Source organism: Zea mays, chromosome 7, assembly GCF_902167145.1.
Source record: "Zea mays cultivar B73 chromosome 7, Zm-B73-REFERENCE-NAM-5.0, whole genome shotgun sequence".
Classification (NCBI taxonomy): Eukaryota; Viridiplantae; Streptophyta; class Magnoliopsida; order Poales; family Poaceae; genus Zea; species Zea mays.
This window is the reverse complement of record NC_050102.1, coordinates 174,848,749-174,861,691: the sequence shown is the minus strand read 5'-3', so window position 1 is coordinate 174,861,691 and position 12,943 is coordinate 174,848,749. Positions and strand designations below refer to the sequence as shown.

Here is a 12,943-nt window from a genome sequence, read left to right as displayed (position 1 = left end):
CCGTAGCTCGGATGGCACCGCCTCCCCGTTGCGGAGCGTGTGGTCCTGAACCAGTTTGGTAAGTAGTCGCCATTGCTGGTGTGCTAAGTACTGTGCTACACACAAAAAAAGAAATAGGTTCAATGCTAAATCAGAAAGAAAGTTGTTTGAACAAATAACACAACATATAGCGAGAAGCCATTATAAGAAAAACAACAATAATGCAAATTTCGGCCTAAGTCATACACATAGTCATAAGTTTGTTTTATTTTCTAAAACGATTGGGCCCACATATTTGGGGCTCACAATTTTCAGAACATCATAATGTATTCATGTAAAACTGAAAAAGTAACGCAGGTACTAGTTCTAGATTTTAAATAAGTAATTGAACCAGACGCAGAACCTAAGTACCTAATTACTCTCTAATCAGGAAACTAGATTAGGCATTGCGTTCAGACGTGAAGAAATTTTAGCTCAAATATCTCCTATAACTACAGTAAAAACAAAATATTCTAGTTGTAGAAAGGTGTCCTGTACTAATTTGCTGTGAAACAGAAAGAGCGTGTGACAGCAAATAAAAGCAGTATCAAGTGTGCAAACATAAGAGCCTGGACAATTTTTTAATACTAGATCATATTTTACTATTTTAAATATTTATTTATTTTAGAAATAATGTTTGATTTTTTAAATAATATTTCTATATTTTTTATTAAGTCTAGATGATCTTGTTGAACTGTCGTAAAAAGCTAAAGGAGTGTTTGAATGCACTAGAGCTAATAGTTAGTTGGCTAAAAACTTACTAGTGAAATTAGCTAGCTAACAAATAGATAACTAGCTATTAACTAATTTATTAAAAATAGCTAATAGTTAAATTATTAGCTATGGTATTTTAATGTCTCTAACTAATAGCTTTAATACATTCAAACACCCCCTAATTCAGAAGTAAGGTGAGACGCACATGTGACGACTGATGTGAAGCCATATCAAACCAAAACTGATTTCAATACTAAAAAGATAAATCAAACGGGTTTGAAAGTAATATACGTGTTTATATTAAAAACATCTTTAGTACTTATTTGCAAGAAATAAATATTTTCAAGCCTCATGATGACTAAAGAAATGCACATCGCGCCTTGTCTCTTTGATCAAGCAAATTTCAGCAAGAGCGCATCTTTTCTTTCTTGCCGAGAACGCAAAACCCGCTCGAACAAATAGGAAAAAACGGAAGCCGTGGCGAGATAGAAAAACCCACACTTGAGCCATCATCCCAAGTCCAACCTACCCCCATCAGCATCACGCATTCACGCGCCCGCCCCAGCGCCGTCATCGGTCGCCATCCCTGCATCGACCGCACCGCATCGCACCGTCTCCGCCGCCATGCGCCGCTTCGCAGCCGACAGGGCGCGCCGCGCGGTGGCCGCGTCTCTGCACGGTGCAGCGTCCAGATCAGCAGCGCCGTCGCCTCACGCTCCGGCGCCACGTCATCCAGCCTCCCCGGTGGGGGCGGCGGCGATGGCGGCCGCCATGGTGAGGACCATGTCCACGACGGCCGCGGGCACGCCCCCAGTGTCGGTCGCCACCATCAACCCCAAGGTGCCTCTTTTGTGCCCCCTCTTGTCTGATTCCTCTGTTTAGCTTGTTTGGGTTGCTCTGATCTGTGATCGAATAGCGGGGCGTTTGAAAGTTTCGATCTCGGTTAGAGTGTGTTGAAAGCGTGTTGCTGCTTTTAGTCGGGTTGCTCTGTTCTGTTGGTACGGTAACTGCTGGGAGTTCAGTGTCCGTCCATCAGTCCATGGGTTAGAGATCGAAGTAAAAAAGCTTACTTCTGAGCAGTATCGGGAGGGGTTAGCAGCAATGCGAATTCTACAATGCATCGTTTGCTTTAACCTGCAAATTATTGCACCCTCTATTGATGTGATTTGTTATGTTTCTTCAGGTCTTGAAGTGTGAATATGCAGTTCGAGGAGAGATTGTTACACATGCTCAGGTACCTCAAATATGAAACTAAAAAAATGACGATTCATAGTAAATTTTGCTGTCCCGAATAACTTGGAGATATTTATTGCTACCCCACGTTCTTAATTCAAAAATAAATCAACTGCAGTCCATATTACTTCATGTCAGGAAAAACTAAAAAAAATTGATAATCGGTAGTAAATTTTGCTGTCTCGAGTAACCTGGAGATATTTATTGCTACCCCGCATTCTTAATTAAAAAACAAATCAACTGCTAGTCCATATTAGTTCGTGTCAGGAAAAACAAGGAAAAACTTAAAAATGATAATTGATAGTAAATTTTGCTGTCTCGAGTATCTTGGAGATATTTATTGCTACCCTACGTTCTTAATTCAAAAATAAACCAACTGCTAGTCCGTATTACTTCATGTCAGGAAAAACAAGGAATTAATCCAGGGTTAGGGTGGATCTTGATGCTGTTGCTGATGCTGACATGATATTACCTTATATTTATTATATGAAAGTGGACTGCACTGTCTAGAAATTGTTTTTAATATGATTTTGTTGGACTCGGTTTATGATCTTGTTTTCCTTCTGCAGAACTTACAACAAGAATTGCAGAAAAATCCAGAATCACTTCCTTTCGACGAGGTTTCTATTTGGATCCCGTGAACTGCATCTCCACAGTTACTGTTTCTGATGGTCAATAGAGTTTGTTAAATCCATTTATTTTAATTGCAGATACTCTACTGTAATATTGGAAATCCCCAATCACTTGGGCAACAACCAGTTACCTATTTCAGAGAAGTGAGTTTCTGATTCTTATATTTTGGTTATTCGGTGCAACTACCGGTGGGATGTCCATGGTTGCTTACTAGCTCATGTTGGTTTTTCAGGTTCTCTCTCTATGTGATCATCCAGCTCTCCTGGACAAAAGTGAAACTCATGCTTTGTACAGGTACATGAAAGATAAGCACAAGTAAATCAATGCTAAATTGGTTAGTTGACTTTAATACTATGTACTAGGCCATACGCTTAGTAATAATCTAAAATGTCAACAACCAACTTCATGTATCAGTCATTTATAAGTGTTTTTAGAGCTATGCCAGTATGTAAGAGACAAGTATAAGAAGGAAACTGCTCAGCATAACTATTTATCTGCCTGCTTATGTTTTGGGGACAAAAGTACTTGTTTAATCTTTTAGAAACCTTTTCTGTCGTGATGCACACATGATGTTGTGGCTCATGAGAAATGAGAACATAATTTCTAGAGCAGGTATAAGTTAGTTCTGAAATTTCTGAACCCTTTGAATCTGTAGAAACTGTCATCTGTAGTGTCTTGTCACTGTTAGATGATAGAGAGAATTATGTGCTTCAGCATTGAGTTAGAGTTAGACTCGGTAGCTAGAATTGAGTCAGTTTCAGACTTTGTCCTATAAATAGGAAGGAGTCAACCAATCCTTGGAGATAGAGTTTACTTTGGATCGGACGAGACTGATTTAAATCTCTCGAGTCTATTTCCTTACCGACCCCTAGTCTATAACAATGGCCTTGTGTCCATATAAATATATGCAATGCAGATGCTGCTGAGGTAGGTTGAATGCATTGCCTGGTTGCTTTCTCATATGGTATCAGATCCTATCTCCAAATCAGCCGCAGAATCATCCTCTAGGAACCCTAGCCACCAGGCCAATAGAGGTTCAGGAAGGCAGCTGCCAGGCCAATAGAGGTCAACAACAGAACATGTTGAGATTGATTTTCATTTTGTGAGAGAAAGAGTAGCAAGGAAATTAATGGAAGTGTGATTAATTTCTACTGGAGAATTGGAGATCAAGTGGTACATGGATTTACGAAGCCTCTAACTATGAAGAAGTTAGAATCATTCAGAGACAATCTTAACTCGCAAGTTATGATTGAGGGAGGATGTTAGATGATAAAGACAATTATTGGCGGCAGCATTGAGTTAGAGCTAGATCCAGCAGTTAGAATCGAGTCAGTTTTGGACTGTGGTGTAAAGAGGAAGGAGTCCAACCGATCCTTAGAGATAGAGTTTGGATCGGATGGGGGGGTTTAAACCTGCTGAGTCTACTCCCTTGCCGGCTCCTAGTCTGTAACAATGGCCTTGTGCCCGTATAAATATATGCAATGTGCCTGCTGCTAAGGTAGGTTGAACGCATTGCCCAGTTGTTTTCTCATAGTCACAGCCACTTGAGCTTTCTCTCAAACCCTTTTAATCTGTATGAACATTCACATGTTGACACATTTAGTTTAAACAGCTTTCCTAGTCACTAAACTGATCATTTAGGTACTAGGTAGGTGGCTAACTACACGTTTTGTTTGCGGGCCTAGAATGTTGATTTATAATTATGATTTTATACAGTTCAGATGCTATAGAGAGAGCATGGCAAATTCTAGAGAAGATACCAGGTAGAGCGACAGGAGCATATAGCCATAGTCAGGTACATATATAATGCAATCTTGAATGAATGCTGTTATAATTGGATGAGCTTGATCACACTTGTTGCTCTCTATTTCAGGGTATAAAAGGTTTACGTGATGAAATTGCTGCTGGAATTGCTGCCCGTGATGGGTTTCATGCAAGTGGAGATAACATCTTTCTAACAGATGGAGCAAGCCCAGCAGTATGTACCATATATCTTCTTTTGATCAGTGGTAGTCCATGTCCATTTATGTGGAAATAGCTGTAATCGGTTGGCTGTACAATTGGACAAAGCTTGCCCTTGTTACTGATATAGTGTAATTCTTTTTTCAACTAGGTGCACATGATGATGCAGTTGTTGATAAGTTCTGAGAGCGATGGCATTCTCTGCCCTATTCCACAGTACCCACTGTACTCTGCATCGATTGCTCTTCACGGTGGTTCCCTTGTATGTTCTGTGACAATGCTTCTGTGCTGTTATTGTTTGCTGAATCAGATCGATGTCATCTCAACTTGCAGTTTTATGCAGTAATTTGAGTTAAATCCTTCATATAATCCACTGAGTTCAGTAAAACCATTTCATAATAATTAGTGAATCGATCATCACCAGTCAAAATTGGTTTGTATGTATTGACTGCTGTTATATGCTACTAACATAGCGAACCTGCAGTAAATATGGTGTGTATGTCTGAAAATTTTGATTTGTGAACAAATTTTCTTTCAGGTTCCTTATTTCCTTAATGAAGAGACAGGGTGGGGACTCGATGTTGATGAGCTGAAGAAACAACTGGAGGAGGCTCGATCTAAGGGCATCACTGTCAGGGCGCTTGTGGTCATAAATCCAGGAAATCCAACAGGACAGGTAATTATTTGTCTATTTGTTACATGCAAAAAATGTCAGATCTTGCATGGTTCTCATTAGGAATAGTATACCTCATAAGGCATCGCAGATTACAATTTTAATTTTTAACATATTGTAATATTATGTATGTGAGAAAAAAAATACCTATAAGACAAATAATGCCATCCTATCTCATTTTTTACAAGAATTATGATCTTGGTAGGTTCTTGTTGAGGAAAACCAAAAGAAAATTGTCGAATTCTGCAAGAATGAAGGACTTGTTCTTCTCGCAGATGAGGTGAGTCAGAAGTCAGAACTTGTGTTTGAGGTTTTCACCATAACAATACGGCAATACCCATGAGCTGCTCACACACTTAAACATGGTATATCTACTAACACCATTTATTTATCCATATCTCCTCTAGGTTTACCAGGAAAATATATATGTTGAAGATAAGCCATTCCACTCATTCAAAAAAATTGCACGGTCACTGGGATACACTGATGATGATCTTCCTTTGGTATCATTCCAGTCAGTTTCTAAAGGTATTCAGAATCAAACTCGGGTGGTTCAATGCTCTATAGTCCTATCATGTTTGCCTCTCCTAGTTTTTTTTTTGTGTAAAGCCTACTCTTTGTGCTGCACCGCTGTTAGGCTACTACGGAGAATGTGGAAAACGAGGCGGTTATATGGAGATAACTGGATTCAGTCCTGAAGTACGGGAACAAATTTACAAGGTGGCATCAGTAAACCTGTGCTCCAATGTTTCGGGGCAAATTCTTGCTAGCCTTGTAATGAACCCACCAAAGGTCAGTGTAGGATGCTTAGGAAGCTCTTAAGTACCACAATGATGGCAGTAACTAAGATATCTTGTACCTCCACAGGCTGGGGATGAATCCTTTGAATCCTTCATGTCAGAGAAGGATGGTATCCTTTCATCGTTGGCTCGGCGTGCAAAGGTTTGTGCTACTCCTGTCCTGCCCCTTCTAAGATTGATTGATTGTACCGGGCTGAAAGTGTAAGTCTAACCGTGTTCCTTTTTCCCTTCATTGTCTAGAGTCCTAATATGGAAATATCAAACAAGAATAAAAGCTATACCCCTGGCCGAGTAGTCCGTTAACATATGCAAAACAACTTTAAAAAAGATCTTTTTTTTCCTGAATCTTATAAGCACCTTCTTATTGTTACGTGTTCTTCTGTCACAGGCTTTGGAAGAAGCATTCAACAGTTTAGAAGGAATTACATGCAACAAAGCCGAAGGTGCAATGTATCTGTTCCCACGCCTTCATTTACCCCAGAAGGCAATTGGAGCAGCCCAAGCAGTCGGCACTGCGCCAGATGCATACTACGCAAAACGCCTACTGGAAGCCACTGGAATCGTCGTCGTCCCCGGTTCTGGGTTTGGACAGGTGGGTAATCTCAAAAGCCCCTTTTTTGTGGAAGTCCCTGCCGTTTCAAAGCATCGTTAAGCTTCAGATGCACACGACACTGACACGTTGCTTTTGCTGGATCTTAACTTCGCGACACCGTGAAGGTCCCTGGAACGTGGCACTTCAGGTGCACGATACTGCCGCAGGAGGACAAGATACCTGCGATAGTATCCAGGCTCAAGGAGTTCCACGAGAAGTTCATGGATGAATTCCGTGATTGAGCTGAGTATCCATCGCCCTGGCGTGATTTTTATCTGTTCGAAATAATAAGGCTGCCAATTGGTTGGCCCCCCCTCCCTCCCTCGTCGTCCTATGGATGCTACAGCCAAACACCCTCCCAAATTGTGTTACAGGCAGATTCCTATCGAAAAACCTACAGAATCTCGGGCACTGCAGTCTGCAATGCCATGCTTCTGTTTGCCTTGTGAGAAGTGTATCAGGCTAGGCTCTGAGCCCTGATGTGTACAAACATACCCGAACTTTGAGGCCAAGTTGAGTTGTCTCGGCGCATGCTGAAACTCTGCTCGCCTTGTGTTGCGGAGAATCTTTGCTGTCCAGGTTGATATGTTCGCTGACTGGGCTGACTGCTCTGCTTCTGCTCGTTTGACATCGCTACAGGTAAAGAAAGACACCAGTAGGACTGTGTGAGTGCCGGCCTGTCAGGTTCGAACTTGCATCTACTACCCTAGTAATAAAAAAAGAATAGAGGGTTGTGGCTTCTGCGTTGCTCGCTATCCCTGCATAGGTGGCTGCCAGATGCAAGCGTAATGACAGTGAATTAAAATCCCTCGCCGCATTTGCCAACCGTTCCATAGTATTTCCACTGCATTGCATTTAGGGGTGGATATCGAGCCAGCTCGACTCGTTACGGCTCGGCTCGTTATAGCTCGTTATTGTAACGAGCCAGCTCGGCTCGGCTCGTTATACTAACGAGCTAAACAGCTGGCTCGGCTTGGCTCGTTAGGAAGCTCGAGCTAGCTCGTTAGGCTCGCGAGCCACACAACTAAATATAAAGATCTATGTACATAAATATATGTATAACCAAAAAATCATATTTTAAATGTTTAACACTACAAACATGTAGCCATGCAATAATACAAACATTTAACCACATGGCACATCCACACATGTCCATATCACAGATCATAACAACGAGAAAACAAGACTATGAGAGATGAGACGACATCAACGACTAGACAAACTTATGTTGTGGCTTAGCTCGTTTGGCTCGCGAGCTAACTCACGAGCTAACCCGAGCTGGCTCATTAGAGAACCGAGCTAGAATGTTAGCTTGGCTTGCTACAAAATTAAAACGAGCCGAGTCGAGCCAAGCTACTAACGAGCTGAGTCAAGCGAGTTATCGAGCCACGAGTATTTTGTCCAGCCCTATTGCATTCCACGAGCCGAGCGCATGACTCCCCCGCCGGCCATGCTCGATCTAATCTAGCGAGTCCTGGCCCGTCACGAGTTCACATGCCAGAATCGCTACGGCAGCTGGCCAGCATCCACCGAACCGATGCTAATGCTGTAAAAGGAAGCTGCTGGCAGGTGGCCCCGTCAGCGCAAGTGTGCAACAGGGACCCCAGCATCGGATTACACAGGTCACTGCAGTAACTAATGCTTGGCTAAAAGAAGCCTAAACGTGACAGGAAAGGAAGGGGGCGTCCGCGGGAGGCTGCAACTGCAACTACTAAAGGCGTAAGCACGCTTTGGGGGAGAGCTTTGTTTGCACTTGCCAAAGCAGCCGTAGCTCATCCACACCAGCCAAGCCACCACTGCGCCTCAAAGCAAGCAAAAAAAAAAAAAAACAAACAAGGAAAGCACGCAGCACGCACACTAGGCACTCGCATTGCACGGCCACAGATTCACATTTCACAGTGATCCACTCAAAAAGCAGACGCGACGCAGCTGCGACTGCGAGCTCGGCTCGTGGCCAAACAGAACACATGGAGCGTGAATGAAAAAGAGTAAAAGAGTGGAGGAGGGAGGCCGGGGCCGGCAGCGGCCACTGGCCAGCACGAACGAACAGCAAGACGAGACGGCCATATGCCTATCCCCACAAGGATTGTCTTGCGTTGTGCCGTGCGTGCCCGTGACTGACTGTACCGGCCCGTGTGTCTCGGCGAGACGGTGCCGGTGCCGGGCAGCGTCAGTGGGAGAGCAGAGCAGGAGCAGCCAGCCCCCTTCCAAAGTGAAAGCCAAGGGCGCTTTAGCTGTTTGCATGGGCGAGCACCGCATCATGGTGGCCTTGCACTTGCGCGCAAAAAAGGAAAAGGCACCGCCGCTGGTCGCCCTCGGCTTCCCTAGACCGTGGACGCCTCGTCGGCTCTTCTACTCCGCTCGGGGTTTTTTTTTTGTTGTTGTTGTTCTTCAAGGCCAGGCCTGGTGCGTGTGCCACGGTGTCTAACACTTGTTCTTGCTCCGTTGCTTTCTGTTTAATGTTCTGACTGATGATTTAGGCCACGATGGTTAGGACTTAGGAGTAGGATCATCAACTAAACGCATGCATTTCGCACACGACTGGGCGGCATCTGGCATTTTGCTAATTCAGGAAGGAAAAAGTGAGCTCTCAAGTTGACTGATTGATGAGGGCTCGGCGCCCAGCGGCACGAGACTCGAGAAACGACAGCAGCCTGAGCACTGAGCCCAGACAGGATCCGCAGCAGCACTACAATGCCACAACACGCATGGAATGATGGAAGCGACGGACGGACTAGCAGGCTTGGTGATTTGATTCACACGAAACCATCTCAAATCACACGCGAACAATTCATGGAATCAGGATGCCCGCAGCGTAATCCATGTCTCACTAGGCACCAGGGATGCCGCCAAGCGATCTACTACTACTAGACACAAAAGAAACCAGCAATGCCGAGGCTCCGAGAGATGAGACTCGTCAGACGGCGGCCTCAATTCTCGGCTCGAACGAGAGCGCGGACACGAAGCCCGTGGTGGCGTCGCCGTCCCCTGCGGCGCGCCGAGGGAGCTCCTCCCACCGGTTGGTCCCGACGTCGCACAAGAAGCAGCCGCCGGCGCCGGCGGAGCTGGAGCTGACGCAGACCATGAGGCGGCCGCCGTGGCCGACGCAGTTCACGTCCGCCTTGGCGCCGCGGAAGCCGTGCGCCATGGCGGGCGGCATCGCGGCCACCTGCCGCCACGCGCCCCCCGCGAACTCCCACACGCGGAGGCTCGCGGCGTCGAGGAACTCCGAGAGCACCACCGCGTAGGCGGCGCCGCCGCAGGCCACCACGTCGATGGAGTGCTCGTGGTAGGCGGGCAGGATCCGGGGCAGCTCCGCGAACGCGCGGCGCGCCAGGTCGCAGGCCACCACCGTGCCCGAGCGGCTCAGGAAGTAGGCCACGGCGTCGCCGCCGCCGCAGCCGCCGCACGCCACGGCGGACGAGTACTGCCGCGACGCGCTCCGCTGCATGGTGCTGGCCACCACGTCGCCGGACTTGCTCAGGAAGTAGACCGTGTCGTCGCCGTCGCCGTCGCCGACCTCCGCGACGCGCTCCCGGGACGGGGCGCCCTCCACCTCTGGTTTTCGGGAGAGCGCCGCCTGCTCGCTCCACGCGTTCGTGGACGAGTCGTACGCCACCGTGGACAGCTCCGGCAGCTCGCCCAGGATGAGCACCACGCGGTACGGCGAGCCGTACATGGCGACGGCCTGCAGCGCGCCCGCCACGCGCGCCGGCGGCGGGAGCGCGCGGGACGCGCCCGTGAGCGGGTTGACCACGGTGAGGCCACCCGTGCTCGGGTCGCGGTAGAGCACGAGCCCGCTCGCGGCGGCCACCGGCTGCAGCGGCACCGGCGCGCCACGCCACCGCGCCAAGGCGCGCTCGGCGGAGTCGAACACGGCGGCGGGGCGCGGCCGCCGCTCGTCCTGGTCCTGGTCCTGGTGGTCGGAGTCCTCGAGCATGAGGAACCATGGGTCCCGGGCCGTGACGCGCGCGCAGGCGGCGCGGAAGCTGCGGGACTCCGCCGCGGCGCGCCACCGGCGGGAGACGCCCCGGAGGCGGAAGTAGCTGGCCGGTGGGAGGCGCGCGAGCACGCGCTCGAGCATGTCGTCGTGCAGGTCGGCAAGGCCAGGCGCCGCGCGCTTGCGCTTCCTGCATCCGGCAGCTCCGTCCAGCGTGGCCGCCATGCCCGGCGCAAGGGGCGGGCGAGCAGGCAGCTAGCCCAATGGCGTAGGAGGCACGAGACGAGGAGCTTGGCAGCAGAGCCGGAGCGGAGGGAATCCAAGCAAGAGCCAGTAGTGGTCTAGTGGAGGTGCGACTTGCGAGGGGCGCCGGCTTTATACGAGCGGGAGCCGGGAGCGGAGGAACCGTGGTGGGGGCGAACCTTCGTTGTGTGGCAGGGCAGCGGTGGACCGGTGGTGGAGAGGGCGGGTGCTGTTTTTGTTCGCGTCGCGTTGACATACGGAGCACGGGAGGAGGGAAAAGAGAAAGGCGCAGCTTTGGGCCTGAGCCCTGAGGTGCTGAAGTGGTGGTGGTGCTCTGGTGCCCTGAGTCGTCCTAGAATAAACGATCCCAACTAGCCAAGCGATTGCACACCTATATCTTACTTTTCGATGGACCAGGGCGAAATACAATAATAGAGGTCATATTATTTGATGTGTAATATATAAAACTTTTTATTAAATGTTTAAAAGTTTATAAGATGATAAATATAAAATATAGCTATAAAGACTTACTTATTATACTTGATATCATGCTAAAAATGTCTTCTAACGTTTTGTAATATAAAATCATTGATTGTATCATTGAGATCAATATTATTCAACAACCTCTTGATACATAGAATCACTAAACCATTTAATCTTTCTTGAGTCATTGCTGACCTCAAATGGTTTCTAACAATTTTAATTTTAAAAAGCTTCTCTCTCCAATACAACCATCATAGGTACAATAAATAATATTCGATAAGTAACTGAGATATTAAGATAACAATCCAATCAAGAATGGACTGTGGCAGGACACTCTTTGTATATTTATATCTAGGATTTCACCTTAGTGTGCAGTGGCTATGGGAGCCACTGTTTTGGGGACCGGTGGCACCCCCTCAGTGACAACCTTGGCTCTAGTACTCTAGTTTGAACATGTTGAGTCTATGCCTAGCAGCTCTTCTATCACACAATTTATTTGAAACTTTACCTTGTAATTTGTAAACAATATAAAACGGTGTTTTGCATACATGATCTACCGGAGACAGCTTTATAAGCCGTTGCCTGTTCTTATTGGGGGTGTTTGGTTTGAGAAATGGCTCCATCCAACATGAGGTAGGTGCATCATGAGTCCATCTCTCAAATTTAGTGGGATGATCTCATTCCTATTGATAGTACCAACTAAATAAGGAATGAGATTGTGATGGATCAACTCATTCTATTCCACAAAACAAGTAAAAAAAAGTGAGGAATAAGAATATAATGGACTAACTTATTACTCAAACTAAACACTCTAATTGTGTACCCATTGACTCTGACACATTATACGTACACTTGGAAGCGCACTTGGGTGATGTTTGCACGTCTGGAACGCGTGCATCCTGCAGCGTCCTGCAGACGGGTGCCGGCGCAATGCAACGGACAGGAAGCTGAGGACTGAGGAGTGAGTGCATACACGAGGTATGGTGGACTGCACAGCACAGCACACCGAATCGGAACTAGTCGCGTATACACGTCCTCGTCGTCCATGCACCTGCTTCTGGCTGCCACAGGTGCTTGGCGGCAAAGCACGCGAAAAGGAAAACATGAGAGGGAGAAGCGGTGAAGGGACCCGGCACCGCCGCACCGGCGCGCGACGGTCCTCTGAACTGAGGCCGAAATATCCGGCAGCCGGTGCTGCCCGGCCACTTGTGTTTGGAAGCAAACAGAGACCGGGAGGCCTGCCTGAGAGAGCGGCGGGCCCGTCCCATGCCGTCCCGTCCCGTGCGGCCGTCCCAAACAAAAGCAGCAGCAGCAGCGCAAGCGACAAGAGTCCTCGTAGTCGTTCGTAGGTGCCGCGGCTGGCCGCGGGAGCACGGGGAATCTCTTCTTTCTATGCCCTCGTGTGGGACGGACGGCCGGCTGGCTGGCCGGTCTGCATGTGTGGCGGTGTGGTCTCCACTGACGACATGGATGGGTGAGCTTTTGCTTTTGCGCAAGTCAAATGGATGTGCGGGGCCCGCCGCTCCCCCTCCTAGTCCTGGGCCACCGAATACTGTACGAGGTGGGCGTCCGCACTCTCCGTCTCCGGACTCCGGTTAAATGAACGATGGATATACCCGGTTCCGGTCGCAACACCACACGTACACAAGTAA

The 12,943-nt window shown here is 47.7% G+C and overlaps 2 protein-coding genes across 2 annotated transcripts; one reads left to right on the top strand and one right to left on the bottom strand.

The window, feature by feature from the left end:
* The first annotated feature begins 1,116 nt into the window (after positions 1–1,116).
* On the top strand, positions 1,117–7,222 carry LOC100384793 (alanine aminotransferase 2). Its single transcript, XM_008655121.4, has 15 exons — positions 1,117–1,572; positions 1,916–1,966; positions 2,535–2,585; positions 2,676–2,741; positions 2,831–2,892; positions 4,315–4,393; positions 4,472–4,576; positions 4,712–4,822; positions 5,099–5,236; positions 5,439–5,513; positions 5,641–5,761; positions 5,871–6,025; positions 6,101–6,175; positions 6,422–6,625; positions 6,751–7,222. Exons 1-15 carry the CDS (start codon positions 1,357–1,359, stop codon positions 6,865–6,867), a joined length of 1,626 nt encoding a protein of 541 aa, XP_008653343.1. The 5' UTR covers positions 1,117–1,356; the 3' UTR covers positions 6,868–7,222.
* A 1,986-nt stretch (positions 7,223–9,208) lies between these two features.
* On the bottom strand, positions 9,209–11,318 carry LOC103633424 (F-box only protein 13). Its single transcript, XM_008655120.4, has one exon. It carries the CDS (start codon positions 10,788–10,790, stop codon positions 9,543–9,545), a length of 1,248 nt encoding a protein of 415 aa, XP_008653342.1. The 5' UTR covers positions 10,791–11,318; the 3' UTR covers positions 9,209–9,542.
* Between the last annotated feature and the right edge of the window lie 1,625 nt (positions 11,319–12,943).